At 51.1% G+C, this 25,350-nt stretch overlaps 4 protein-coding genes across 4 annotated transcripts in view; all 4 read left to right on the forward strand.

Moving 5' to 3' along the window:
* Positions 1-149: 149 nt before the first annotated feature.
* Positions 150-12,528, forward strand: CSUI_005220 (8-oxoguanine dna n-terminal domain-containing protein). Its single transcript, XM_068065398.1, has 10 exons — positions 150-1,051; positions 1,740-1,842; positions 2,528-3,274; positions 4,052-4,492; positions 5,408-5,976; positions 7,103-7,298; positions 8,466-10,094; positions 10,557-10,900; positions 11,442-11,551; positions 12,430-12,528. The coding sequence occupies exons 1-7, from the start codon at positions 820-822 to the stop codon at positions 8,935-8,937; spliced, it is 2,760 nt and encodes a 919-aa protein (XP_067922625.1). The 5' UTR covers positions 150-819; the 3' UTR covers positions 8,938-10,094; positions 10,557-10,900; positions 11,442-11,551; positions 12,430-12,528.
* A 5,979-nt stretch (positions 12,529-18,507) lies between these two features.
* On the forward strand, positions 18,508-19,178 carry CSUI_005221 (uncharacterized protein; the record flags this gene model as incomplete). The annotated part of the gene is made up of 1 exon (XM_068065399.1): positions 18,508-19,178. A coding segment is annotated over exon 1 (204 nt), but the record flags the coding sequence as incomplete, so codon positions are not given.
* A 93-nt stretch (positions 19,179-19,271) lies between these two features.
* CSUI_005222 (uncharacterized protein) lies at positions 19,272-23,225 on the forward strand. The gene has a single exon (XM_068065400.1). It carries the CDS (start codon positions 21,603-21,605, stop codon positions 21,777-21,779), a length of 177 nt encoding a protein of 58 aa, XP_067922627.1. The 5' UTR covers positions 19,272-21,602; the 3' UTR covers positions 21,780-23,225.
* Positions 23,226-23,406: 181 nt separating this feature from the next.
* Positions 23,407-25,350, forward strand: part of CSUI_005223 (uncharacterized protein) — a 2,373-nt gene continuing 429 nt past the window's right edge. Inside the window, exon 1 of the mRNA XM_068065401.1 lies at positions 23,407-25,032. Within this exon, the coding sequence (XP_067922628.1) occupies positions 24,079-24,393 (315 nt within the window). The 5' untranslated portion in view covers positions 23,407-24,078 and the 3' untranslated portion in view covers positions 24,394-25,032. The remainder of the gene's footprint in view (positions 25,033-25,350) is intronic.

Genomic DNA, 25,350 nt, shown 5'->3' on the forward strand with positions numbered 1-25,350 from the left:
ACCAAGAGATTCGTGGCTCAACGAACTAGTCAAAGACAACGGAGACAGGGTGACGCTTCTCCTACTGCATGCGCATGCAGTGCTCCCAGGAGACAGCGGAGGTGGTAAATCTCTGTGCCCTTTATGAAACGCGATTAGTTCACCTAGCAACAAGACAATCCGGCTGTTTGGGAATAGATTCAGGAGAAACGACCGATCTTCGGGCGTTGTCCCCGATCTCGTTTCTTCTCTTTTTTCCTTTTCCGGCTTTAGCGATTGGTGGTGACTGAACGAAGGAAAGTCATCGCTTCAGCGGTAGGAGCCGAAGCGTCACACGTTATCTTTCCGTGCTATTTCAAGTGATGTTCCTGTAGTGGTCATACGCCCCCGGCTCTATGTACACCGCGAGTCCCTCTATCGTATGCATCCTTGAAGTGCGCTTATGTGCATCTTTGAGCTTATTCCTACCTACATTCGGCGGATGAATTGTAAGGAACGTAACAGTCCTCACGCCTTTCTCAGTTCTTCCTTACAGACACTCTCTCTCGGTTTCTTGGTTGTCTGGCACCATTGCTTCTCCTGATGCCTCTCATCTTTTCGCCTTTTCTTTTCCCGGATCGCGTGACTGCTCTCATCCTTCAACCATATTTTCTCCACTGAAGTTCTTTCTCTGTCTTTCCCTCGCTTTACCTTTCCTTCGGTTCTTCCTCGTTTTCCCGTACTTTTATTTCTCCGTGGTGTGGATACACCTTAGTGAACGGGGATCCATGGTTCAACAAAGCGAACAAAAGGGACGTGAAATTCATCTTTCTTTTCTTTCTTTCATTCTATGTGGTCAAGATGACTGCGTGTTGTTCTCGTAATAGGGTCGTGAAGAAAAAGAGGAAGATTGATACCGCTGAGAAGAAGAATGAACACTCAAAAGAAGCTAACGCGCAGCTCCCCACACCTTCCTCCCTGGGATCTGAAAATACGGAAATATATGTCCCTTTATCTATTCTTCTAGAGGCTGGATGGAGAGATCTCTCCGTCTCTTGTCATCAACTTCGACCTCAGCACTGTCTTACTACGGGTGTGTACATGCCCTGTCTGGTTGCAGCCGCTTCTTTCCTCAAAGTGACGAGGAATAAAAGTAACACAGTTCATTTCTGTCTATCCATCTGATTTACGCACATGCCTCTCCCTCTGTATATGTATGCATGTACATTCTTATATACGTTTACAGAGAGATAAAGAGGAGAGAGAACGTGATTTATGTAGATGGAAATATGGATGCGTTCCAGATTGAGAGCGGACTGCTTCGGAGAATGGCTTTAAGGGCAAGGAGGAGACGAGTGAGGTTGCAGTCCTTAGTATCTTTATATCACCTACAAGCGAACTCGTCAAGACTCCCTTATCTCTGACTCTTTTCTTCAGATCGCATCAGTACCCTCTCTCTAGCCCCACATGCCTCTCTCTCTTCGCACGTTTATCAACATATCTGGAAGTGTTACGCAGGAAAAAGGGAATCCTTTTTCTCGTATCTCATCTCCCTCCCTGTTACATGACCATACAAATACTTCAATCCGTCATTTTCATGCAAGCGTCCGCATACATGTATATATGATGTACACTGGCGCATTCAGCTGTAGAGAGAAGATTCGCACATATTATGGCTACATCTATATTCCTCCACATGTGTTTCGCTGTGTTTCTTTCGTAGGTGGGAGAAGGATCGTTCTGAACGTTTTTTGCTTTGCTTCTGTCTCTGTTGATCGTAGGCCAGACTTTTTCATTTGTAAGGCTTGATGAAGATCTCTGGGAAGGCCTCGTGGGCCGCAGGGTGTATCAGATCAAACAAACTCAGCACACTACTCTCTATCGGTGAGCGAGAGGAAAGAAGAGAATGATGGGCATTCCCAGCGGAGAAGACAAGAAGCTTTCTGTCTTTTTTTTTCTTCCCTCTTCTTCTCTTTTCCCTGCTTCTCTTTCTCTCTGCTCCAAACTGTCTCTTTTCCTCTTCGTCGCCTTCTTTTCGTGTTTGTGTTTCATCTCTCTCACGGCTCCCGTTCTTGTTCTTTGTCATTTCTTTTTCTTGCTTGTTCTCTCACCTGCATTGAAACGCCTCTTTTTCCTTCTCTTTCTCTCTTCTCGTTCTCCTCTATTTACCTTTGTCTCCTTCCTCGGCAGGCGTGTGTATACCCAGCACTTCGACAGTTTTTTGTTACCTTCTTTGGCTGTGTGGTTGAGTCGACCTTCGTTTCCGAGAGCAGTCGTCCAAACACCCCACCTTTGAGCCTCTATATCGAGGCTCTCATTCCCTGAAGTCGTTCTCAAAGGATAGGAAGTTAGAGTTCGTGTTTGTGCCTACTGAGTTACATATCTTTCTATGTGATCAGAAACTTGAATGTGTGATTGCCTAGTGCCCATGCAGAGCGTGGCGCCCCCGCGTCTCCTTACCACACCGAGGACGGAGAGCGGAAGAAACTCATATTTCATAATCTCTTCTAGGACTATATGTATATACTCTGTTCTATACTACGCTAGGTGTGGGAATTGATGCGTTTAGGTGTGTGTACAGCGGGGACAGGAGGAAGGATGGAGAACAAGGAAAGGAAGAAGCGGAAGATGAATGCAGAAGAGACAAAGGGAACAGCGAGGAGAAAAGACGACCGCGGAAGAGAGGAAGAGAAGGGAGTGAAGGAAGAAGGTTTGAATTTGTAGAGCCGTCAAAAGGCTTCCAACGACAAACAGACAATGGGAATGAAACACCTCGTGACATCTCCAAGGAGAGGTGTACGAAAGAAGTTATGCAGAGCTTTGCTGTTTCAGTGAGAAGGACACAGAAGAACAAAGGCACAAAGAAGGCGCCAAGAAAAGGCTTACTTCTCAAGATGGCGTGCGAAGAGGAATGCCCAGGGGGAGCGAACGAGGAGCACACAGATAAACAAGCGAAGGATGAGGGAGAGTCAACAATACTGTGGAGAGAAAAGAAGGAGAGAGAAGAAGAGAAGGAGAGTAATGGTACGAGTTCTAACTCGCTTCCTGAATCTGAGAGTGACTTATTCTTGAATTGTATCTTTGCCAGAGCTCTATCTACATCCGAAAGTTCTGCTAAAACTATGCTGGATGGAACGAGAAAAGGTGAAGAGTCAGAGAAGAACACGAACGAAGGAGTGCAGGGGGGAAGGATTGCAACAGCACAAGATGTGAAGAAGACAAAGAAAGGGAGTGCTGATGAAAAAGAAGCAAATGAAAGAAAGGCTTTGTTTGACTTCTTCAATCTTCATATCTCCTTACCAGAGCTACAGGAACAGTAAGGAGTTTTCCATGAAGAAGGTTCAGATATGCCATCACATCAAGGGTAGCAAAAGATATATTCTAGCAGAACAGCGGGACAAGCTTACTGCTTACAAGTGAAGACGAATGTTTCATGTGTTTTGCCTTGTCGTCTTCGCTCTCTTTCATGGGACTTTCTCTCTCCCCTTTTTTTTTCTTTGCTTTGCCACTTTTCTTCTCTTGCTGGTGGAGGCAAGCAAGATGTGAGAGAGATTTTTTTGTACTTGGGTAGGCTTACGGAACTATGACGGATAAGGCTGAGAGAGATAGAGACCGAGACTGCGAGAGTGGGGTGAAGATACTGCAAGAGAAGTGTTTTAAGATATCCTAATCTAGGTCCGAAGCAGTTCGGAAGAATAGTGGAAGGCTATCTGCGAATGGCCAAGATCTTCCTTGTCAGGCTCCTTTCTTTCGCTTCTCAGTCACCCTGTGCCTGTAAGAGGACATCTTTCTTTGCGATTCGTGTAGCTGTTTGGACAGATATTTTTGCACTGAATGGGCCTACTTCTTTTTCTTCTTTTTCGCTCATCTGATCTCGGCAGATGAACGAAACATCATCTGCCGAGATCAGGTGTATAATGAGAGGTAGTTACAGTACGTATAGACATGTGTGCAGGCAGATGTCTCTCTATATTCGTATTTGTGAACTGTCCGGGTGTATAGACACTTCACGGCCTATTAACTTATTGCCTATATATTTCTCTCGCTTCACGAATTTCTGCTTCTCTCCTTTCTTTTGTTTTTCTTGTTCTAGATGGACATGCTACTCCCCTGGGCTTTCTCGTCCATATTCTTCTCCTCCGATTCCCCCACAGATCGGTGCGACTTCTCTCTCCCGTTCACTCCCGCTATCCTCCTCATCACCATCCTCCAGTTCTTCTTCTCTTCTCGAACGGGGATATGAATATCCTCAGAAGTTGTCGGGTCTTTCTTGTTCTGATACACAGGACCTCATTTCGTTCTCTGGTGAACAAAAAGAGAAAGTAAAACTTCTGAAGGAGGAAGAGAGAAGCAGGTTCGATTCTATTCCAGGCCGAGGAAGATCTACCAAAGGCCGTCAAGAAAAGGCAGGATTGGTGACTCCCTCGTCCAAAGCTCATTCTTCTGTCTTGCCAGGATCAGGCCGAGTCTTACAGGTTCCCCTTGTTGAGTGCTTCTTCTCATTCATCTGCTCATCCAACAACAACATTCCTAGGTTAGATAGGAGTAGGGGGTATATGAATGGGCAGAACGCTGCTGACTGACATTGAGAGACGGGAGAGAAAGAAGAGACAAGGCTTTGCCCTCGCTTTCCTTCTGATTTTTCGGCGAACCTTCAGTACCGGAAATGAGTGATACACCATTCGGATGTCTACAGGCATATGTATGTGTATCTGTGCATATCTATTTACTTAATCAGTGCTTAGGTAGAATAGTGTATTTGTAGGGTCGCATAATACATATATAGCGACATTTTCATCTCGAGTTGGACAAATGTACGTAGATAGACCTACCTGTATCTCTTCTCCTAATACCCAGGGTCGTTTGGATATTGTTGCTCCATGTGGCGAAAGATCGCAAAAGTACAGCTGGAGAGATAGATACATTGGACAGATAGATACGTCAAATCAGAAAGAGTGCCAGGCAAAAGATAGGACGGTAATTTGAATCAAGGTTGATTCACTTGGAATGAACTTTGACCCTTTCTTCACTTGATCTCGTCTCTTCATCTTTCTTTCCCATAACTTCTACTCCTGGCTTCGCATTTCATCCACCTGCCTACATACTTGTGATACAAACGGTACCCGTCAATCAAGTGCCACGGTCTCCGACTTCATTCCAAACTGCAGTAGCTTACGCCAGATATTTAGGTCGCTTCATTCCTCAGTTCACACCCATGTATGTCTATAGTTCAGATTCTCCGCTCTTCTCTGTTCTTTTCATCTGCCTGTCCTCCCTTCCGCTCAGTTTTTGCTTCTACGCGTCATGTGACTTGAAGTTACATATCTCCTGTTCTCTTCACTATTGAAGTCGTCATGATGATGTGAGTGAGAAGTTTTTCTAGGCACGGTGCAGAGATTTCTTGTCTTTTTCTTCTCTGGTGATGTTTCTTCGTTACCCGTGTGCGCAGAATCACACAAATGCTAGCCTCGGTGCGGCGAGCTTATGGAGATTTCCTAGTGAGAGGACTAGAAGACACGGACGCCGGTGAGAGTAACAAGATCCATCATCATCGCCTCCCTTGGAAGACGATAAGGATATCAGGAGAAGATGAAAAGGACTTGATGCCTAACATCGTAACGAATAAGAGTGTCTCTCTTGAAGACTGGTTACCTTCACTGAAGTTCTCCGTAGACAATCATCAGGGGTCCGTTTTCATACAAAAAAGAAACGCCGTGAACGGGATGGGAGGAAAGGAGGGAAATGAAATACAAATGTTACCGGGTTGGAAGAAGAATCCTAGCAAGGACGGCTGTTTTTCTGATGGAGTTATTGTCTTCAGCGATCACCCTCAGAGAAATGAAGAGAGAAAAGCGGCCATGGCTGGACAAGACATCCACTTGCCTTGTAACTTGGTCAAAGTCAAAAACGCTTCAGCAGTTTATTGGATGCTTGCTGATAGACCGAAGAAGACCTGGTATTCCTTTCCCTCTGTCGATGCGTTGGCGTCAGCCTCACCAACAGAACTCCAAAGCCTTGGTGAGTATTCCGTATGCTAACTGAAAAGGAAGAACACGTTAAAAAGGAAGAAGAAGAGTATCAGACAGGGAGAGAAAGACTGGAACTTACGTTGAACAGACGTCTAGATCAAATAGGAGACGAGGTGACTCTGTCTCATTCTAGAGTAAACAAGACAGGAATAATGAACGACGCGAGGAAGGAATCTTTTGTCCGTGCTTCCTTCATTTGTCTACGGATAGCCGGGGTTCGCAACAATCTGCCAACGTACCGCCTCGCTCGCCACTTGATATCTCTCTCCTTACGAGAAGCTAGTAGCCCGATCGGAGAGACGATGTGTGTAGGTATTTATGTATGTCATTTTCTATCAGACGACGTAGATCTCTTTTGTTTCGCATTGCGGGATCTGCAGACGTTTCCTTGCTCCAGCTCAACACCGTCTCTCGCTCTCTGCCACTGTTTGAATATCACGACAATAGAGGATACAGAAAAGTTCTTCAGATAAGCGAATGGTGTCATTCCTCTTGAGCTGCTGTCGTCTCCAGTGTGGCCGAGTGTGTGTACACCACACGGCACTTCATGCGGCGTTGCAATACACCACAACAGCAGGAAGTCCCCATCACACAGAGACAGCTGCATCTCTTTTTGCCTCAATCTTTTGCTCAAGCCGTAGAGATGAGGGCGCTTCGTTGGTAGATAACAAGCACCAGCATAATGAAAAGAAGGCACGATTGGAGACACATTCTGTACAACCTTTTTGTTTATTTGGATGAGTTTCTACGGTTGATGTTCTCACGTGCACTACTTCTTGTCTGTACTGCCGTCTTCGTGAGCTATGTTGTGGATCTCTTCTTTCCACCAGTGTACGCGTACTCTAATAACCGCCTGCCGTTCGAGGAGGGTGTTGGGTTCTTTCTTTCTTCCGTTCTTTCGTTTTTTCTTTCGCCCTTTCTTTCTTTCTGTTGTAAGTCTCTTTATGTGACTTACGCAATCTCAACACAGACCCGAGAGAGACCTGGATTTTCCAGTTGCATATTCTTGAAGAGTTTCGTCTTGATCTTATTTCCGGTGTCTCTTAGGAAGGAGTATGTACCTCTAGTAGTAGCTCGGTTGCGATACTCTTCTCTTTTTCCTTTCCGTACTGTAGGCCTGGGATACCGGGCGCGGTTAGTTTCTTCGGCAGCGCGTACTCTGGTGAGACTGGGAGGCGAAGATTTTCTTCAGTTTCTGAAACAAAGAAGAGAGATCGTCAAATCCACAGAGGGAGACAGGGGCAGCGACGTAAAAGAACATGATGTCTTTCAAGTGGAGAGAGAAATCCATCAGACACTCTTGAAGTTCGCGTACGTTTTCAAGCTTCTTTTTCTCCTCTCTCGTTGTCGCACATTCTGGAAAGGTGTTATGTATGTGCACTTGTGTGAGGGAAAACTCCTCAAGTATGGTATATTCAGATGAGATTATATGTATCTTGGCGTATTAACTCGGAGTGTGTGCACGTTTGTGTCAGTGTACATGTTCAGCCTAGTACGTCACTAACTTGTTTGTTTGCAGCACTCTTCAGTGATCTCCCACGTGGATCCAATGATAGAACCTCATAACAGTAGTGGTAGACCCACACTGATCTGTTTGCCTATCTCTTGGGCAGTTCGGTTACCTCTAAATGTATGCTCAAGCTTGTAGCAGCAACAAACAGAAAAAAGAAAGCCGCTCAGTGAATAGAGAGAATATTAACATTTCAGTAATCGTGCTGGGCCGCGTGTGTGTGAAAGATGGTAAGACGAGTGAGCTCCGTAGTTGTCGCAGGAGGAGTAAAGCTGTATGAAAAACTCAAAGGAACCAAACAGGAAGTTTTCCGTATGTACGGCTGGGGTGTGTGCGTCTACAGTGTTCACTTTGTCAGGGTGGGCATCATTGAATCAAGTGTCTGGACGTAACTTGAAGAACTGGAGAGAACAGAATTATCTTGTAACTTGAAGAAGTGGAGAGAACAAATTATCTTGTGGGGCTGGAGGGTATTTCTTCACGCCATCCCGCCTCATTCTCTTCACTCGCCGAATCGACATTTCTCTCTGTGGAGTGGTGTTCTGCCCTTTCTCTGCGACGATCAAAGCAGATAAGCTCGTCATGGCATAGGTGGCCAACAGCGGAGACGCAGTCTGTTGAGTCGCATATGGTGGCAACGAGTGTTAGGTGGCTTTTTGTCCACGCTGCCGAGTGAGGCTTCGAAGAAAGGAGAGAGACAATCTCGTAGCATCAACAAACGCACAGGAAAAGAGTGGTTACTCTTGACAGAGGGTTAGATGAGCACGGACGACACACACAGACAGTCAGTTTGCATGTTGTGTGGGGCTCAGTACGTCAGCCCGGGTCCTGTCGAACGCGGCGGATGGTGTGGTTAGAGTTCACCGATGTGCATATGCATGTGCTGGTCTATGGACGTACAGATGACATGTCTTTATCGAAGGCGTGCAAAGCACTTTTGTGTTCACTTGGGTGTGTGTTCTGTACAGGGGTATCGGCCGCAAGGTAGCAGACTGTATTGCACTCTACTCTCTGGGATGTTTTTCGAGGTGGCCTCTTGACACACATATGATAACGCATGCAGCTCTTGACCCTTGTCTTCGTGTCTTTCTAGAAGATTTTATGCAACATCAGCATACGGAGCACGGCCTAAGAAAGAGAAAGACAAAGGAACAGAACAGCAAGGTAGCCCCCTCTACACTTGAGTTCCAGAGTCATAATGGAAAAAAAGAGTTCGGTCGTTCGGCAGCAGGAGAGTTGCTTGATTTTACGCTTTCTCCTGCGTCGCTACGCAGTTTTCTGAGTGCACGGAGCCAGAAGAAAGGGGTGGAGATTGTGAAAAGCGTGAACCTGTCCGATGGCTTATACTACTTGATCCAAGGATTTTATCAAAGCCAGCTTGGGATGTACGCGGGGTGGGCGCAAAGCGGAATTTTCGCTAATGCAGTCGGCAGCCTGTAGCCGTCAGACAGCCAAGGACGAGTGTGCTTGCAATCTTAAGACACGCGAGAGGTAGAGAGCCGAAGCAAGAAGAAAGAAAGGAAGGCGGAGAGGCCGAAGGAGGGCTTCTCTTGTCGTCCCCCCCAATTAAGTGAAGGACACGGGTTTATATGTGTTGCCTGATATTTCGTGACCAGGCGGACGGACAAAATGACGTAAACATTTGTAAGAAGTGTACGGAGGTTTACTGTGCACGTGCTAGATATAGGCACATGTCCACTTGTCTTGTCAGTTATGTCCAGAGGTTTCGCCTACAGTTCCAGTCTCATGTGCAGGCTGGGAAAGGAAATATGACTCCCTGGTGTTCGCTGGAATACCAGTTTTTTTCATTCGCGTCGTCACGGAGAGAGAACAAGACTGGTCCGACACTTCTGCATATCCGCTTTCAAGCACGCTGGCGGCTACTCGTTTCATTTGCTGTCTGCGTGTACACAGGTGTTCTCTTCTTGTTTGTAAACTAGTAAGAGACTCAGTAACGAACGAATGCGGTATACATTCTTTGTACTCGCCAGCCTTCGCGGGAAGATACGGCGGAAAGAATCTGGGAAATACCGAAGAGAAGCACGGTGACTAGGCAGAGTCATTCCCGTGGGACCTCTTTGGTTAGTTCGTGCGCTGGACGCTTATTGAGAACTAGGTCTTGTGAATTTTGAGCACATCAAGACGGTTTCGCACGAAGCACCGTCATTACTCTTCCTTCACAACTGAGCGAGTGTGCCATCGATCGGCTGTTCCGCGACTTTGTCGTGACTGTGTGGCACTACCTGTGAGGTGGCATGATTGAACTGTTGGGTTCAAACTTGTGGTTACGTTGAAACTGTTCCGCTACACCGCACAACACCGTGTGCTGTGCCTCCGCCAGTTTGGAGACACAGGATTGCTTCTCTTTCGTGTAGGCGTTGGTCTTCTAACGCGTGAACTCGCGAAGTGGAGTTTCTTACGGTGCTTCCAGCTCAAAGCGCCAGTCCTGTCCCGGGCCCGGCGTGCCGTTCGTTTCTCTGGCACAAGGAAGAGCACAGATACTGACAAGTAGACGGAGCCGTTTACGCTGTACAATATGAGCTCGACGCTATTAGTACGGAAGAGCAACTTCGAGTACAATCGAGGCTAAGTAGCAGGTAACGAATCTCGATAGAGGAGTGTTCTCTATGGTTTAGGGTAGGCAGCCATATGCTGGCCATCGCCCCAGCGCATGCGACTAGCCGGAAGACAAAGTTTTGTGGCGGGAGTATCTGAACGGGAGTACCTGAAGGCCCTTGTACCTAATGTACCTTCCTGACTGGACTAAGAAGCTTACGTCGTTGCCTTTTGCCTGTAGTTTTCTTGCTTTTTACAGTGTATTTCATCTGCGGTGGAAGAAACTGGTGGTGCCTCTAGCACTTGTTTGAGGGATGCCGGCCTTGCCTCTTAACTCGTCCCCAGACCCCTGAGTCTCTGGCCTCAGCATTCGTTCTGTTGACACCATGGCGCTCGTCAAACCCAACAGCAGCGCAGCCTCTTTTTCCTCATCAAGTAGGATCCGCATTCGAGGCTCTTGCTTCTTCGTGTTGTCAGCGTTGCTTCTTACGGTGTCTTTACAGTTCAGAACTTTTGTCCTAGTCTCGACAGCAAGCTCTCCTGACTCCGAGCTCACGACATCGACGAATACCGATGTCGCTACCGATCTTCAGGAAGGTCCGCGCACCACAGACCCTGCCGCCAATGGCCAGGAGGATGGGGTTTCTTCTGGAGACCATGCATCTACAGCAGAAGCGCCCCTTTTGTCTACTAGGGATGGGGACTCCTTTCACCAGATGCCTATTGCTGCACCCCTGCCAGCTCCCGTCGTCATTCCTGCCTTATCGCAAAGACATTTTAGCAGATCCGTGACGTCGTTCCGTCCCAGACGGATGGCTGGAAGGCGTAGCAACAGGACGATTGCCCTGTAAGTCTGCTCGTACTTTTGAAAAACTACCCCCCTTCCTTTCCTTCGTCTCCGAAGCAATCGAGAAAGGTTCTCGGCTAGTCTGTCCCTTTCTTTCTTTCGTCATGGCGTGATGGCTATGTCACTACTCGTAGATGGTTTCGTTTTCGTGTCTTTCCGAACAAACAACTGGAGACTGTTTCTCTATCGCGTCCATCTTTTTTCCGGTTGTCGCAATTGAAGGCCAGCCGATCTGGACTAACCAGGTGCAGGGCGATGTCACTCTAAGAATGTGCGCTTGTGTAAGACGGGCAGCGGAAGGGACGAAGCAGGAACCTGACCCTCCCCATCCAGGCTGTATTAGCAGAGCACTGTAGGCGATGGAAACCTTGTTTTTGTATCAGATATATAGTAGGGTTATCATCTGCCAGTGGATGTACTTGATGAAGGGGGGGGACTAGTCGGTAGTTTACTGTCCCTGGCTTTTCTCCGGCCCGGGGATGCCACAACAGCTCCCTGCATCGACTGCTGTTCTTGTTGTTCGCTGCATGCATCCGCGCAGGGTGTTCAGTATAGCTGTTCTGATTACCAACCTTTCTGTTTCAGCCATTTCGAGGATGTACAAGAGGCTCCTGATCGCCCTTGGAGAAGATTCGCGTGATGGAGACGCGCGTAAGTTGATAGAATTCGTGGAGCTGCCCCGCCAGTACCTACCAGAAAATGTGGTAGTCCTGACGACGAGTGATGCTTTCGTTTGACCATTTGTTGTCTTTTCGTAAGCTGTATGGTGAGGGACGGTGCGTCCCTCTGACAGAGTGTCGTTCTTAAAGGAAATCCGACCAGACACGATAAGATAGGTGACATCCAAACATATATATGACCCCATAACGAGGAGCAACTAAGTCTTCTATCGTCCTAACAGGCTTGTTCTACTGAAGTCAAGGAAAGTCGTTTGTCGTAGGCATCTCGCCTGTCCTGTCTAGGACATATCCAAGAGCTTACTTCTGCAACAACTACACTCGACTTCAGCTCTCTATGGTTGCTGAAAGGGGGCACAGCTTGTTGACGGAATCCCTAGAGCCGCAACCCTTGTCCGCCGTGACTGTAGAGAAGTGTTCGTTTACGTTGGGCTCCATCCTATCTGTGGTGGCAGTCGAGTCTCCCGCCTTTCCTGCAATCTTTCCTCATGCCGATCAACTAGTATAGTCGGGTTGTCCTACTGCATCTCCACACCCCTATAGCTATAAAGAGAATCTCCCTTGTTTTTCGACCGTGCTGAATACTGATCGCCTGAGCAATAGGTTGTTCCGTATCTTGTTTTGAAATGAGAGTTTGTGTCTCCTGGTATGTGAACTCTCCTAATCCACTCGCAGACCCAAGAGGGTGAGTACAGGCAGTTATCGATGAGAACGTGGGTTATGCGCGTTCGTGGGCCCATGCCTTGGAATAGTTTGGGCGTTTGTGGCGGCTGACTGCTAGCGAATTTGGGTGTTTTTGACAGCAAATCTCAAAGCACACGGGTTCTGTGCATATATCCGGGGGCTATGCAGAGACACCGCTAGGACCCCGACTTCGCTGCACTGATCGAAAGAATGAGTGATTCATCATTTTCTGGACCTCGGCCAAGGCTGATGAGCTGGAATATTGTACGTACCCGGTGAACGCCGGAAGACTTGTCCAGATGCGGAGCCAAACTGCGAGACACAACGGGTTTCGTTTCTTGTGTGATGACGCAATCAGGAAGCTGCCAGTAAGTCACCTGAAGAACTTTAAAGGACCCTCACCTAGGACACGCCTTCTGTAGTGAAACAACCCCACAGGGGGCGTCCCGGTGAGGTGGTTTAACCTAGGCGCCGCAAAGCAGAGAGACATTTTTGCGCCAGTGAAGGCGCCATTACTACTGAATGGGCGGTCGGTCGCGCGGCCACTACATGGCGGACCAGTAGACTTCATGTGGCCTCGTGTTCTGCTGTTTCGAACACGTCTCACTCAGCACTCATCACAGAATGCCAGCCAGCCCCGACGGTGACACGTCTTACTGCATTTTGCTAGTCAGACGAATTTGGGACAAGACAATCAGTTTCTATGTGGTAGCTCATCTCTCTCGGGGCTGTCCACAGTGCCAGGCCGCGTCGCTCGCTACTTCGCTGTGACTGCCCGCCTGAGCCCCCAATAGTGACTGGGCGCCCCCGGTCCGATGCTTTCTTTTCTCCGGAGCTTCGCGAGGCCATCTGCCTTTCGCGTGACTGGGCTCATCCTTGGTCACGAGGAGTGGGGGACGGGATATGCACCATCCAGGCACAGCAGTTTCTCATATAAGGCATACATTGCGATACTGCACTTGTCGGACTCTTGCGGCATCGAAGGAAGGCGGCCAGGCCTCAGCAGCCCCTCTCGTGCTGACGCGACTGTATGCACTTTTCTGTCCCGCCCCCTCCAAACTGTAAGCTTTTGATCGGCCTTACCATCACAGCACTTGGCGGAGGCGTGAGCTTGCTCTCTGAACTGCGTGAAACTTGAAAGGGGGAGAGGGGACGTGTTCCACCAACACTGGGCCCAACGGCAGGCCGACAGACTCTCGCTAAAGCCAGCCTCAGGGAGAGTGCGGACGCAGCGAGATCTCGAGGTTGCTCCATTGCACAAGAGCCAGTCCCCTCTGACAGAACTCCGACTCCTCGATATACCAGAAGGAGGAAATCTAGCAGAGGCATTTCTCCTCATTCTTCTCCATACAACTGGCAGCTCGTGAGTGACACATATATGAGAGGGAGTACTGCCGCGTGCGTGCTGGAGTCCTTGGAAGGGGGTCTCTCTCGTCCCGGTGTACAATCGCCGAATCTGATCAGTCGGGGTCAGGATTACGTATCCACCCGTGTCAGCTGGCCCGTCACCGGTTTTCCGAATGAAAGCCTCACATCAGGGTGTCCGGTCAGTCAGCTGCCTTACGCGTCCGCGTCTCGTTTGTTTGCTTTTGTCGTCCTCAGTACGGGGCCCAGATGGTGAGATGAAGCGAAAGAAGGGGTCGCTTTCCCTCGCATGCAGGGTTCTGGGGTTTCGTGTGACGTTTCTTTCCTGAAAGTCGTCGGCGCAAGCAGGCTCGTGATCTCTCCGGCTCTGTTTGTTGCCGAGGGCCTTTGATATCAAGCCCGTCTGCCTCTTGGAAAGGTTTGGAGTGTTCTGCCTGCTACCGTCTCTCTGGATGGGAGAAGGACGTGTCCCCCCACTGGGTTGTGTACCTGCACGCTGTTCCGCCGGAGAGCTCCAACGTAGGAAGAAACGGTACCCGGCGCCGGTATAGCCTCTGTTACTAAGGCGGCAGGCCAACGACTCTGCGTGGAGAGGCGCAGTGGCGGGCTTTCTTTCAGTACGTAGTACCCCCTATTCAACGTGGAGACAGCCTACCATTCGTGGCCGCGCGGCTACTGCGCAGGCACGGGCAGTTTTCTTTCTTCGTGCTGGCCGTCGCTTTGCAGATAAATACGACGGCCGTGAGTTTGGACTGCAGCAAATCTGCGGTAGCTGGTTCTTGTTATCAAGCTGAGAACAAAACTCCTTGGATTCACATGGCATGCAGGGCCCTCCCAGCGTCACGGTTGATGACTTGCGTGGCACGCTCACGACTATACGCCACTGTAAGCGCTCCCTTTTCTCGCATGCTTCCTTCCTCTCCGTAGCTAAAAGATTTGCAGGCGACCTTGTCTTTTCCGCACCTGTACTCTACGGGATGGCACCGGAGTGGCAGCACGGGGCATGTGGGAAAGCGAGCTCTGCCTGTCGGGGAACTACTCTTCGTTCAACGGGCAGACTGCTCCGGCGGAGAAGTGTATGGCATAGCGCCGCGCAGTACGGCCGTCGTCCGCGAACGTCCACCTCCGGCCTTGTTACAAATCCGCCAGCTTGTACCTGTGAAGAGTTGCACCTTGCCAACAAACGCGGCACCGAGAGTAACCGTGCCTCTTCCTGGTGAAAATAGTTATTTGTCGGTTCTATTTGCGGTGATTCCCTGCAGGCTGTCTTGTTGGCAGTGAGTCTGCAGCTTACTACATCGTACCCCAGGCTGCGGCTAGTTGTCCCTGAACGGCTCTCGCAATGCCACGGAGACGTTAGTTTTGTATATACGAAGTCCCCCCCTGTGATTAAGTTCAGCTCCTCGCACACGACTTGTTCTCTCGATTTATCGGCGCAGGCATCGAAAACCAGGCACGGCGAATATAGCGATGACTTTCCCATTGACGCTGAGAGTACATGGTGAGACAATGTTGGAGATGTGACTCGCGCGCAAGGTTGCCTCTCTGGACAAGCGCTCTTCGACCGCTTCACTGGTGCTGAAGAGGGGTGGAAAACGCCGTCATGGGAATCCGCCGACAGTCTGCTTTCGAGAGTCTTCGGAGGCCCCATGAGAATTCGGGGGCACCGTTCCTACCGCCGTAGAAAACCTGCGTACACCGAAGACCTCATACCAAAGCAGCTGTGTTTTCCCGTGCAGTCGTTTGCACCCTTCTTCAGCAGGGCCTTGAGTTGCAGCGGGCTCCGCTGTATGGTCTCCGACAGCGTTGCCTGTGCAAGCGCACCTCCCGTGTGGAGGCGCAGTGAAGCTAAGGCCGTCCGCATCAGTGCCATGCAAGTTACAGCAGGCCCTCCTCCTAGGAAAGCAAACAGGGCCCTCTCTATTTGTGTTTGCTAGTCTCCGAAAGCAGCAGCCGGCGATAAAAAGCATCTAGCGTATTTCTGATTGCATTGTCAGAGAATCGCAACTGGGCATGACCTGGTGACGGTCGAAGACGGTACCGGGGCTTAGAAGGACATCAGAAATCGCCGGCGTAGCCCTGCCTTCCGATGTCACCTTCGCTCTTCCGTACGGAGAACGAAGTCACCAGCTGGTGACAGACGATTCGCCAGTGCATTCTAAAGTCATGACGAATGTCTCGTGTCACTCGGATACTTGAGGTGGCCCTAGCCTTCCAGTAAATTCTGACATCAGGGAGTAAGTGGTCCCGCCTTGGGAGACTGCGGGATCGGAGAGCAAAGAGGTTCCTCTGCCCTGAGGTAGTCAGCACTCCACGCTGAATAGATTGCTGGGGTGCATCGCACCGACCCCGTCCGACTCAATGGCACCGGCTTATTGCTGTCGCGACTCGGAAACAAAAAAGCCTCCGCCTTCAGTTCAGCCCTAAGACCCACCACATAAGTCTCACAACACACGGGTGGGAGATTTATCTGAAAGCCCAGCGGGTCTGTTTGAGGGAGACTCACGCACCGCCCCGTGGGCAAAGGTGTCACTTTCGCGGACAAGTGAAACCACAAATGAGTCGCTTTCGAGAGAGCAGCCATCCGCGGAATCTCACCCTGCCACGGGCGACAAGCAGCCAGCACTGTATCCACGCCCGCTGCTGCGTCCCAGAGAAGGGTCGTGGCGAATTGAGCGGCTTGCTTGCAGCAACCAAGCTTGTCAGGAAGGGGGTTGTGAACAGCTGTCTACGCTTCGTCCATAGTGCATCGGCCTGGAAGAGCTGCGCGGAGACACATCGAGGGGTGGTACGCGTATAGGTTTATCAGCAGACCACAGCTGGCTGTCGCTAGGACGCAGCGCAAGACTAGTTTGTGACCCAGCTTTACTGCAGGTTTCCCTGATTGTGAGCTCCCTCATTCCTTCTAGGGAAGCAGTGCGGCAAACGCACACGGTTGTGGCCCTGCTCGCCGCATGCCGTCCTGAGAGAGGTCACGCTCCCAGGCCATGAAGGCAGGTGGGGCATTCTGGAATTCCTTGGTAGCGGCACCCACATGTGTCGCGGTCCAGCTTCGTTGGTGTACCGTCCGTGGACGCCATTCTCTTGAACTAACAGATATCTGTGCAGCACCTCGTGGACTTGCAGCATTACAGTTACGTGATGGACATCTGAGGTGTCTTGGGCAGAAACGGGTTCAGCAGAAAGCTTCAAAGCGCAGCTGCGGGCGGACACTGCTAGTGCCTGTGGAGTGGACGCGAAGACTGGAAGTCAGGCACGGCGGTTGCTGAACCACACGCAAGCACACATATTTCTTTCCTGCAGTGTTCAGCATTGCGGCGCTAGAGCGATTCAGACATGCAGCTACCTTAAAGTCGGTGACAGGCGCTAGTGCTCATGAAAGGCTTCACTGCTGTGGGCTTCGAAAGAGGACAACGCGCTTGGTTTGGCCTGAGCTCCTACAGAACAGCTGCATGTCCGGGAATGTCACGCTTTTGAGTCGGTTGTGATATTCAGATGCATATAGGTGAGAGCAGAGCATGCTTAGCCCTGACCAGGACTAGCGCGCGTGGATCACGCAATCCACCAGACGGGGCACATCAAGACGGGGGATACCGACTCTGAACTCAACTTTAAAGACTGCACTCTCTTTTGCAGGGCTTGCTCGTTGTGAGTGGTGCACTAGTAATGTGACCTGGAGACCGAAGGAGAGGGCCGACGAAAGCTGTCTACTAGACAGGTCCTCGCCACAACTTCTATCTTGAAGGAAATGCCATCGATTGTGCCGCATCGTTGATCAAGAGGCTGTACAGACTCTCTCGTGCCCAACGCCCCCGAACAGAAAACCGATGGGAGTTTTTATATATGTTTACCACTGTCTGGCTAGGTGGCGAAAGAGTCTACCTTTCCTGATCCTCCCTCCGCAGGCCTATGCGTTGGTAAGCGATCAACGGTGCCAACTAGTTCTGTGTGGCTCCCCGGGGGACGGAGGACCGAGCTAGCTAGCTATGCTCGTTGATTTCCGATGAGTTATACGGACTAGGCACCGACACCAGGATGTGTGAGGTTGCCTGTGCCTGCGCAGCCGTATCTGAAAGTAAGCTGGTAATGCGGAGATCCGTTTTGCTAGCGGTGTCTGACTGAAAGACCTAGTACTCGTGGTCCCTGAAGCAAAGGGCACTGCGGTTCGGATGGCGGCGCGATCCGTTGCCGTTGGGCTCACCGGTTTCTGAATTAAGTCGACTGGAGAGCACGGCCACCCCAACCTGGCGCCAAAGTCTTGCATCATGATCTTGACCGGGCAGCGATACCCAGCTGCCGAAGGTCGACAGCTACCTCACGTGCAAGTCCGCTGAGAGGGCAGTTAACAAGGCCATATCACTCTGTGACTGTGGCTGCTGTCCTTGGTTGGTCCCTTGCAAGTCGGAGAACCGACAAATCTCGTGCCACATAGGAGGGGAGGGCACAGTAAATGGTAGTCGCGAAGTGCGGAGTCTTCTGGTTCACTTGCAGGGCTCCACTGGCTTCGTGGACGCAAACCGCATAGTTAGATCAAGCTTCCATACTCGGTGTCGGATGCGCGGCCACGATTCTCCCATGGTTTTCGGTCAAACCTTTTTTCTGTCCTCGGTTAGCAGTGAAGATCGCCTTGACTTCGCGGACTGGACTGCTCTGTTAGATTCACCCACGCGGATATTCGTGGCAGTGGCTGTACTACTGTCTAAGCCCGCGAAGAGCAGGCGGTGCCACAGCGCGGGTACTGTCCAACCAGAGGAACAAGAGCTTCGCGTTGAAATGTTGGCGAAGCAACAAGATTCTGCACCGTTCTGCATATCATCTGCGCATTTCCTTATCTTCTCTGTTTTTGTCTTACAGTTTCGCTTGAAAGTAAGCCTCTGCTCTCGCGTGAGAGCGTTCTGGCAATCCCGACTGCGGCACCCTTAGCCTTAGTTTTGAAGAGGTGGGATCCACTGAAGGGGGCTCGCAAAAAATGCGCAGTGTGATCGAACCACATAATGTTGATTTCTTTTTTTCACCTCTCGAGGAATGGGGTTGTGATGTGAACTACCGCTTACCGAGGCATTTATGATGACCGGAGCGGACCGACGTGTTCTCTTGGTTGGCTAGGTGCCTTCGAGTGTAGGCCTGTAGTAGGGTTTATGTGATTTTACTCTTGTATCAGTCGCTCAAGTTATGGGTGTGTCTGCTTGTGCGTGTATTACGTCGCGTCGTGGGTCATACCACCGTCTCTGCTCTAGATGATCTGTGGACTGTTTCCTACAGCTAATGCTCCTAGTAAGCGGCACACGTCCTCACCAACGTCTCTCTGTGCAGGGTTCAAACCAGGCGCGATGTGATCTACTGGTGTATGCGGGGGTCGTTTACTGTTTGTTGTTTTTTCTTTTTCTGTTCTCCGAGCCCAGTTCCCGCCCTCGCCTCTTCAGCTAGTGTGTTGACGAGCAGGTTCATGCGAAACTTCACACGGTTTCTCAAGTATCATAGAATCGCATCGGGTCGGGGTCCGGAAAGGTTTCTGGTCATGCGAAGGCGCTGGGCCCTTTTTAAAATGTCCCCACCTATGGCTGGTGCTCCATCACGCGTAGCCGCTCGCTCACTGTAGCTCGACGGATAGCTGGGAAAGGATATCACGGACCAAGGGGCAGCCGAGTTCACCAGGAGATATGTCTTTGAGCTAGTTGTACTGTCGGACACGTGTGCTGAGGCCCAGCAGGAGGGGTGACGAGTGACAATGAAAAAGGGCGACGTGGCAACACGAAAGGCGTACCTGCCTCCGGACCAGTATAGACTGCGGCCTCCTTGGCTGCACTGCGAGCTTTCGTTGTACGTCCGGCTGAATAGCGTAGGGGGAAAGAAAGTCTGGCCCGTAGCGACAGCTTGTAGAACAGCTCGGCGCTTGCCTAGTGCGACGTTCGTCACGTGGTGAAAGCCACTTCGTCAGACAACGAGAATACGAATACCGTTTCTCAAAATAACGGGTAACTCTTGGTTGGTAGGCTAGCGGGCGATTCTCCCAGTGGCTTCCTGCAGATTTACGTGAAGGTAAGTGTGACGGAGAAGCAGCTTTAAGTTCGGTGGCCCTGCTCCCTTGAGCGTTTACGAAGTGGGCACTTGTGAACAAAGGCACGGCACTGTTCTATGGATGCCTCCATTATTCTGTGCTGTGCGTCGCCTCCCACGGTTCTTGCAGAGCTTACTCGAAGTACGCCGAGTTCACGAGAATTGCCTAAAAGCGATGTACGGACGACATACAGCCTAGAGAATGGCTTTTGTCGGTATCTCATTGCTTTGACCACTCACTCTACTCCATTCTGCTGTAATTCTCGCAGAAAGCTAAGCAGCGAGGTGAAAGTCAGCAGGTTGCTTCTTCACCCGGTGACAGCTGATGACGACCACGACCTTTTGGGGAAACTGACTTGTGAAGCAGTGTCCAGGTGTGCAATGTGACACTCTAAAGCCTGGACCTCGATGAGACACGAGAAGGACGGTGGAATAAGTGGTGTCTGCCAGCGGTAGTCTGTGGTCACGCAGGCTGTCGGGCGGCGGTTCGCGACGGAGAGATGATGGGGCGCTGTCGCTGCTCGTGTTGCGGTTACCTGTGCCAACACGGGTTCTGAAGCCGCTATACCATGAGTATTGCTCGGGATGGCCTGCCTCTCTGGATGCGTACATCTCTCGTTTCTGCTGCAGCCGTGCTTATGCTGAGCGTGCATCCATTATCAGAGCTAGTCGTTAGGCAGTCGCCACAGCAACGCACACTGAAACAGTCTCTATTGTAGGCTGACAAAATGACCCCTCAGCGACTAGCACTCGGCCATGACAAGGGCCGATCTCGTCGCGCATAGCCGAGAGCCGGAGCCAATGTAGGGTATCGGAAGGGCACGGAGCACTCCAGATGAGTCGGCCCACTTTCCTGCACATCAGTCTGTATGTGACTGTAGCTATGTTGCCGTGGAAGGGTAGCGCACAAAAAAGTATGACTTCTGAAGCGGGGACAATGAATGTTTTGAACACACTTTGCTAGGAGAGTCAACCTTACTGCGTCACGTCTGCGTTGTGACCGCTGATGTGCGGGTTTCGTGGAACAGGAATCCCCCTTCTACTCAACCGTTGACGTGCCTGTGCGTCCTCATGCCCTGTGCGCTCTCCAGATTATAAACTCGACTGTGAGTTGCCAGGAACGTTAGAATGCCTTGTCTTACAGGAATACGCGTGCTGAATAGGCATAGCTATGTTTTTTCTATGGTGTACTAGTCCGAGTACGGAATCTTGCTGTCGTGCACTAACGTGTATTCAGGATACTTTGGACGGAATGTGGATGCCCTGCCGTTCTTGAGCGCTGTTATCGCTTCTGTCAACAGCTGCTAGGCTAACTTTCCAGGCCGTTTGTATGCGTGGACCCGAAGCATGAAAAGTGCTCTGTCTCCCGTACGCCTGCAAAGAGTGCGGAGAGACTTCTGCGTGTTACGCGGACCGCGCGGCCCGCAAGTATCGTTCTCTGCTGCGGCCTACAAGAAACTCTCTTTCAGACCGACGGGCCCGAGGCTCTATTAAGGTCTTACTCATCAGGAGGTGTTTTGTGATCACAAGCGAGTCCTATATACGTACACTGCTGCGGCCGCAAAACTGATGAGACGCCCTAACTGTCTCCGTACATTTTGCCTGTCCTTAGCTCGCTTGTCGCATATCACAGCAAAGGCTCACTTTCTCCTGTCCTGAAGGAGTCAATGTTTCAGTAAAGGTGCTCTGCGCTGACAAGGGGAACGGTTTTCCGTCGCTTCCAGGGGGCCACGCACAAGTTCAGCTCCACTCATCATTGTCGTGTGACGCACCAGGACCGGTGCCTTGACAAGACAGGCGGAGAGCACTCTAGCTAGAAAGAGATTCCAGCTGGAGGTTTTCGTCAGAAGAGAAGATTAATATAGTAGCACTGCGTCAGCAAAGTTCGGCCAGCCCCCCCGCCCAGTTACCCTCAGATTATGTCCGGACGGTGGACTTCTGGTGAGGAGCAGCCGATCGTAGCCACGCGGCACTTTTCGCATCAAAGCAAACCAGCTGGGTTCCTCAAAATCAGTTTAGAGAGGCGTCGATTTGATATTTTGTGGCTTGTCGCGTGGTGTGTATGCTGTCTCCGTTGCAGAAATATAGGAGAGTAAGTCTCTGCGTTACGCGCGCGACCGGGTGACGCAGTGGTGTGCTCTCCCTGATGTACTGAAACAGGCGCCCCCACCTGTTTCTGGACCCTTCTGTCGTCAGGTGGCGCGGGTGTGTGGCCCCTGCAAAAACGCATTGGTAGGCTACTTTCGTTCGCAACAAGCTTTGAGAAGCGCTCTTTGCGAGTGTCGAGTGCTCTCACTGTTCGAAAGCGTGCTCTTCCTCGGGGGCCGCAGACTTCTGACTGGCGTGTGAACTGCTCCGAGGGAGAATCGCCGCGTCAGTCAGGCACTTTTGAACTTCTCGGATGCCAGCCAGCCTCTCAATCACAAGAAGCGGTGGCGCTGGCAAACAGTCGTACCTCGTCTAGTTTCCGCATTACATTGACTGGAAGTCTTGGGCCATGATCTTCGCCAACAGGTTGAATGTTCTCACTCCTAGCACAACTCTGTCGCGCGTCGGAAGCCTCGAAACGGTCCTGAGAGCTAAGCGCAGCCGAACTCACTTTTCACCCCAATCATATCCGACGGAGGACCCTGGGTAGCGCAGTGGACTGAAGAGTTGCAGACGCTTTTGTAGGTCCAGTCCGGCCTTCGGTCACGGAAGAGTCTGTTGAAAACACAAGTCGTGCCTCCTGCAGGTCTCGCCGGAGTAGTTGTGCCAGCTGTCCCCCGTACCTCATGCAGAACACACACCTTTGTAAGGCAGGGGCTCCTAGTGCCCCCCAGCAGTCTGTGCTCAGGGTAAAGTAATCACGTGGATCAAAAGGTTTTTCTTTCCTCCCCGTGACAATCGCTGGCAGGTTAACAGCGAGAATTTTCGAACTGTGCCGGACGTGCGGACCCTTGTTCATGTATGCTGGGAAGTGGCAACCTGATCAGGTGCAGCTAGCATGGCTGTGTGACGCCTGGTGTTTTGGAAACGCATTTGACACTCCAAGGCGTCGTTCTTTTTTGTAGCAGACTGAAGCAACAACCCGAACCGTGGCGCGCAGCGAGTGAAGAAGTGGGGGTACCAAGTTGGGGGATGTGGATTGTTTCGAGGATCACAGATTGCACGGGTCGGCTGCGCTGTTGATGTCCGACTCGACAGATCTCAGAGAAAGTGAGAGTGACAGGCCAGCCATTCTCCCCACCGGTGACGGAAAGATTGGTGACAACCAGGGAAATCAGCCGTCGCTGGGTGGAACGTCACATAGTTCAGAGTGGTAAGATTCCTCCTGCATTACAACGGCTTGATGCCCCGGCTGCGACGCATTTGATACCTCAGCCTACGGTTGCTGACCACGATGCGTATCAAGCCATGCCAGCGGTCGGTCCGTGCATCGAACAAGGTAGAGTGGTGGTCCATTGTCCGGGTGTAGGTGTGGAAGTGTGTAACAACGATATAAAAAGAGGAGCTAAGCTACCCTACTAGTCGGGCTGCTGGTCACAACTCACCAACCACGGAATCTGTTGTGGAGTACGTGCTAGCCTACTGAATATGCAGGCACTTTCCTTCACCACCCAGGCATATAGCCGGGAACTGAGTAATACTATTAGCGTGCGCCGGACGGAGTCGTTGGCTGCAGTGTTGACTGCCACGGTCCCGACTCGTCTTCACAAACCAGCTAGTAAGAAGACGTGCCTGGAGAGATCCCGGGACAACCTTCAGATATAGCTGCCAGGGAGACGCTATTACCAAGTATCGTTACTGGAGATCCTTGACGGCTGGGCCTTCCCCCTCTCCGTTGCTGGCATACAATGCTGGGTATTTCTCTAGAGGCCAAACCAGCCATGGCCAGCGGGTAGCTTGTCAAGCATGTTGCTGAGACCCGTGAGCCGTTCCGGTGGCCGTCCGTTCTGAGCTCAGGAGGTCAGCGGAAAGAAGCCCTGTTTCCGTGCAGTTTCATTTGATCGACGTGTTACGGAGAACGGATTGAGGCAGCGGGGATCTGTGATTATGTTCTTTGCTTGTTAGGAACCACGTGTCACGGGTTAGTGTTCGGACGCTGGCAGTGCATTCGTAGTGACGTAGGTCGAAGGAGATCTCCCGCGAGTTGCTGCCTCACAGTCTACTGCCTCACGCGCTCGTGTAGCTGGACCGAGCTTCGGTAGCACTTACTCCGCATACGAACCTGTGGCCTTATTGGCATGAGGATGCTTTGTCCTGTACACTGTCCCGGCGCTTGGCGGAGTTGCGCTAACTGTGGAACCGGGCGTATGTTTGATGTGCAGTTTGTCTAGTTCCAACGGACGCTGCGGGGTGTCAGTGTGCACAGGCTGGGAGCTCGGTGTCTGCTGTTAGAGAGCCTAGACTCAGATGAGTAGGGAAGATGGCGCGGCGAAGGCCCGAAGTCCCTCAGATTCGCCGATTCCCGCGTCGATGTCGGGTTCACGCATCCCGAAGAAAGTAAGAGTGACAGCACACGCTTCCTCGCCAACAGTGACATCGGGATGTTGGCGACGATCACAAGAAACCGGCTATCGCAACGTCACTTCAGAGTGGCACAACCCCCCCGTGCACTGCAGTAGCTTGATGGTCCGACTTCAACTTGCTTGGTTTTTCAGCGTAAGCGAGCCGGTCAAAGATTGCAGACACTTCGGCTCGCAGTGCTTTGTGTGGTCTCCCCACTGAAAAAGAAACAGTCATAGAATGTGAAGATCTTGAAAACACTCAGCGTCGAAAAGTAAATTAATTGGGGCTTGTCTCTATCGGGCAGCGTCTTCCCTCCACAACCTGAGCGGAAGTTGTCCGCGTATAGCGCTACCGAGCCATCTGCTTTTCTCTACTGGTTCCCTTGCTGGAAGGCTTCCCGGTCCCCTTAGTTTCACGGCACGTGTTTGGTGGTGTCCGCAGCGTTATCCACTGTGTACATCTTTTGCTACATTGTCCAGCTCTTGGCAACCACTGAGAATGGACGGCGTCGTAGGGGATGGCACCCGAGGCTTCGGATTTCTGCCATGTCACCTGTTGGCCTAGACATCGACCACAATGGATAGGTGTCCCATCACGCCGGCGCTTTCGGCTACCGCCCGGGTGTAGGAGTGACGGTGAGAAATAGAGGAAGACAGACTCGATTCCCTTGGTGACTGGATTGGCTGCTGTTGACGGCGATTGACCTCTCACAGTATCTTCTGGAGTACGCTCCGAACATACGGCCACCTCCCTCCGCCACCCTAAAGAACAGAATCACACTATCAGCGAACGCCGGGCGGGGGTCAACGGCTGTAGGGTTGACTGCCGCCTCGCCGGCTTGGCTTCAAAACACAGCTAGTAAGGAAACCTGCCTGAAGAGATTCACGGACAACGTAGAGGTGCAGCTACTAGACAGGTGCTATTGCAAAGTACCGTCACCGGAGTTGGTGGACAGCTGGACGGTTCTCGTTTCCGTTGCTAGCATACTAAGTGTTGGTATTTGTCTGAACGCCGAGCCAGCCACCGCCAGTGGGTAGTTTGTTGAGCAAGCTGCTGTGATCCGTGAGCCGCTCCAGTTGCTTCCCTTTCTGGGTCACGACGGTTACGGGGGAGAAGCTGTTTCTGTACACTTGTTGGGCAGCGTGTTTCCAACAAATGGTGAAGGTTGAGGATCCG

Source organism: Cystoisospora suis (assembly GCF_002600585.1).
Source record: "Cystoisospora suis strain Wien I chromosome Unknown contig_2527, whole genome shotgun sequence".
Lineage (NCBI taxonomy): Eukaryota > Apicomplexa > Conoidasida > Eucoccidiorida > Sarcocystidae > Cystoisospora > Cystoisospora suis.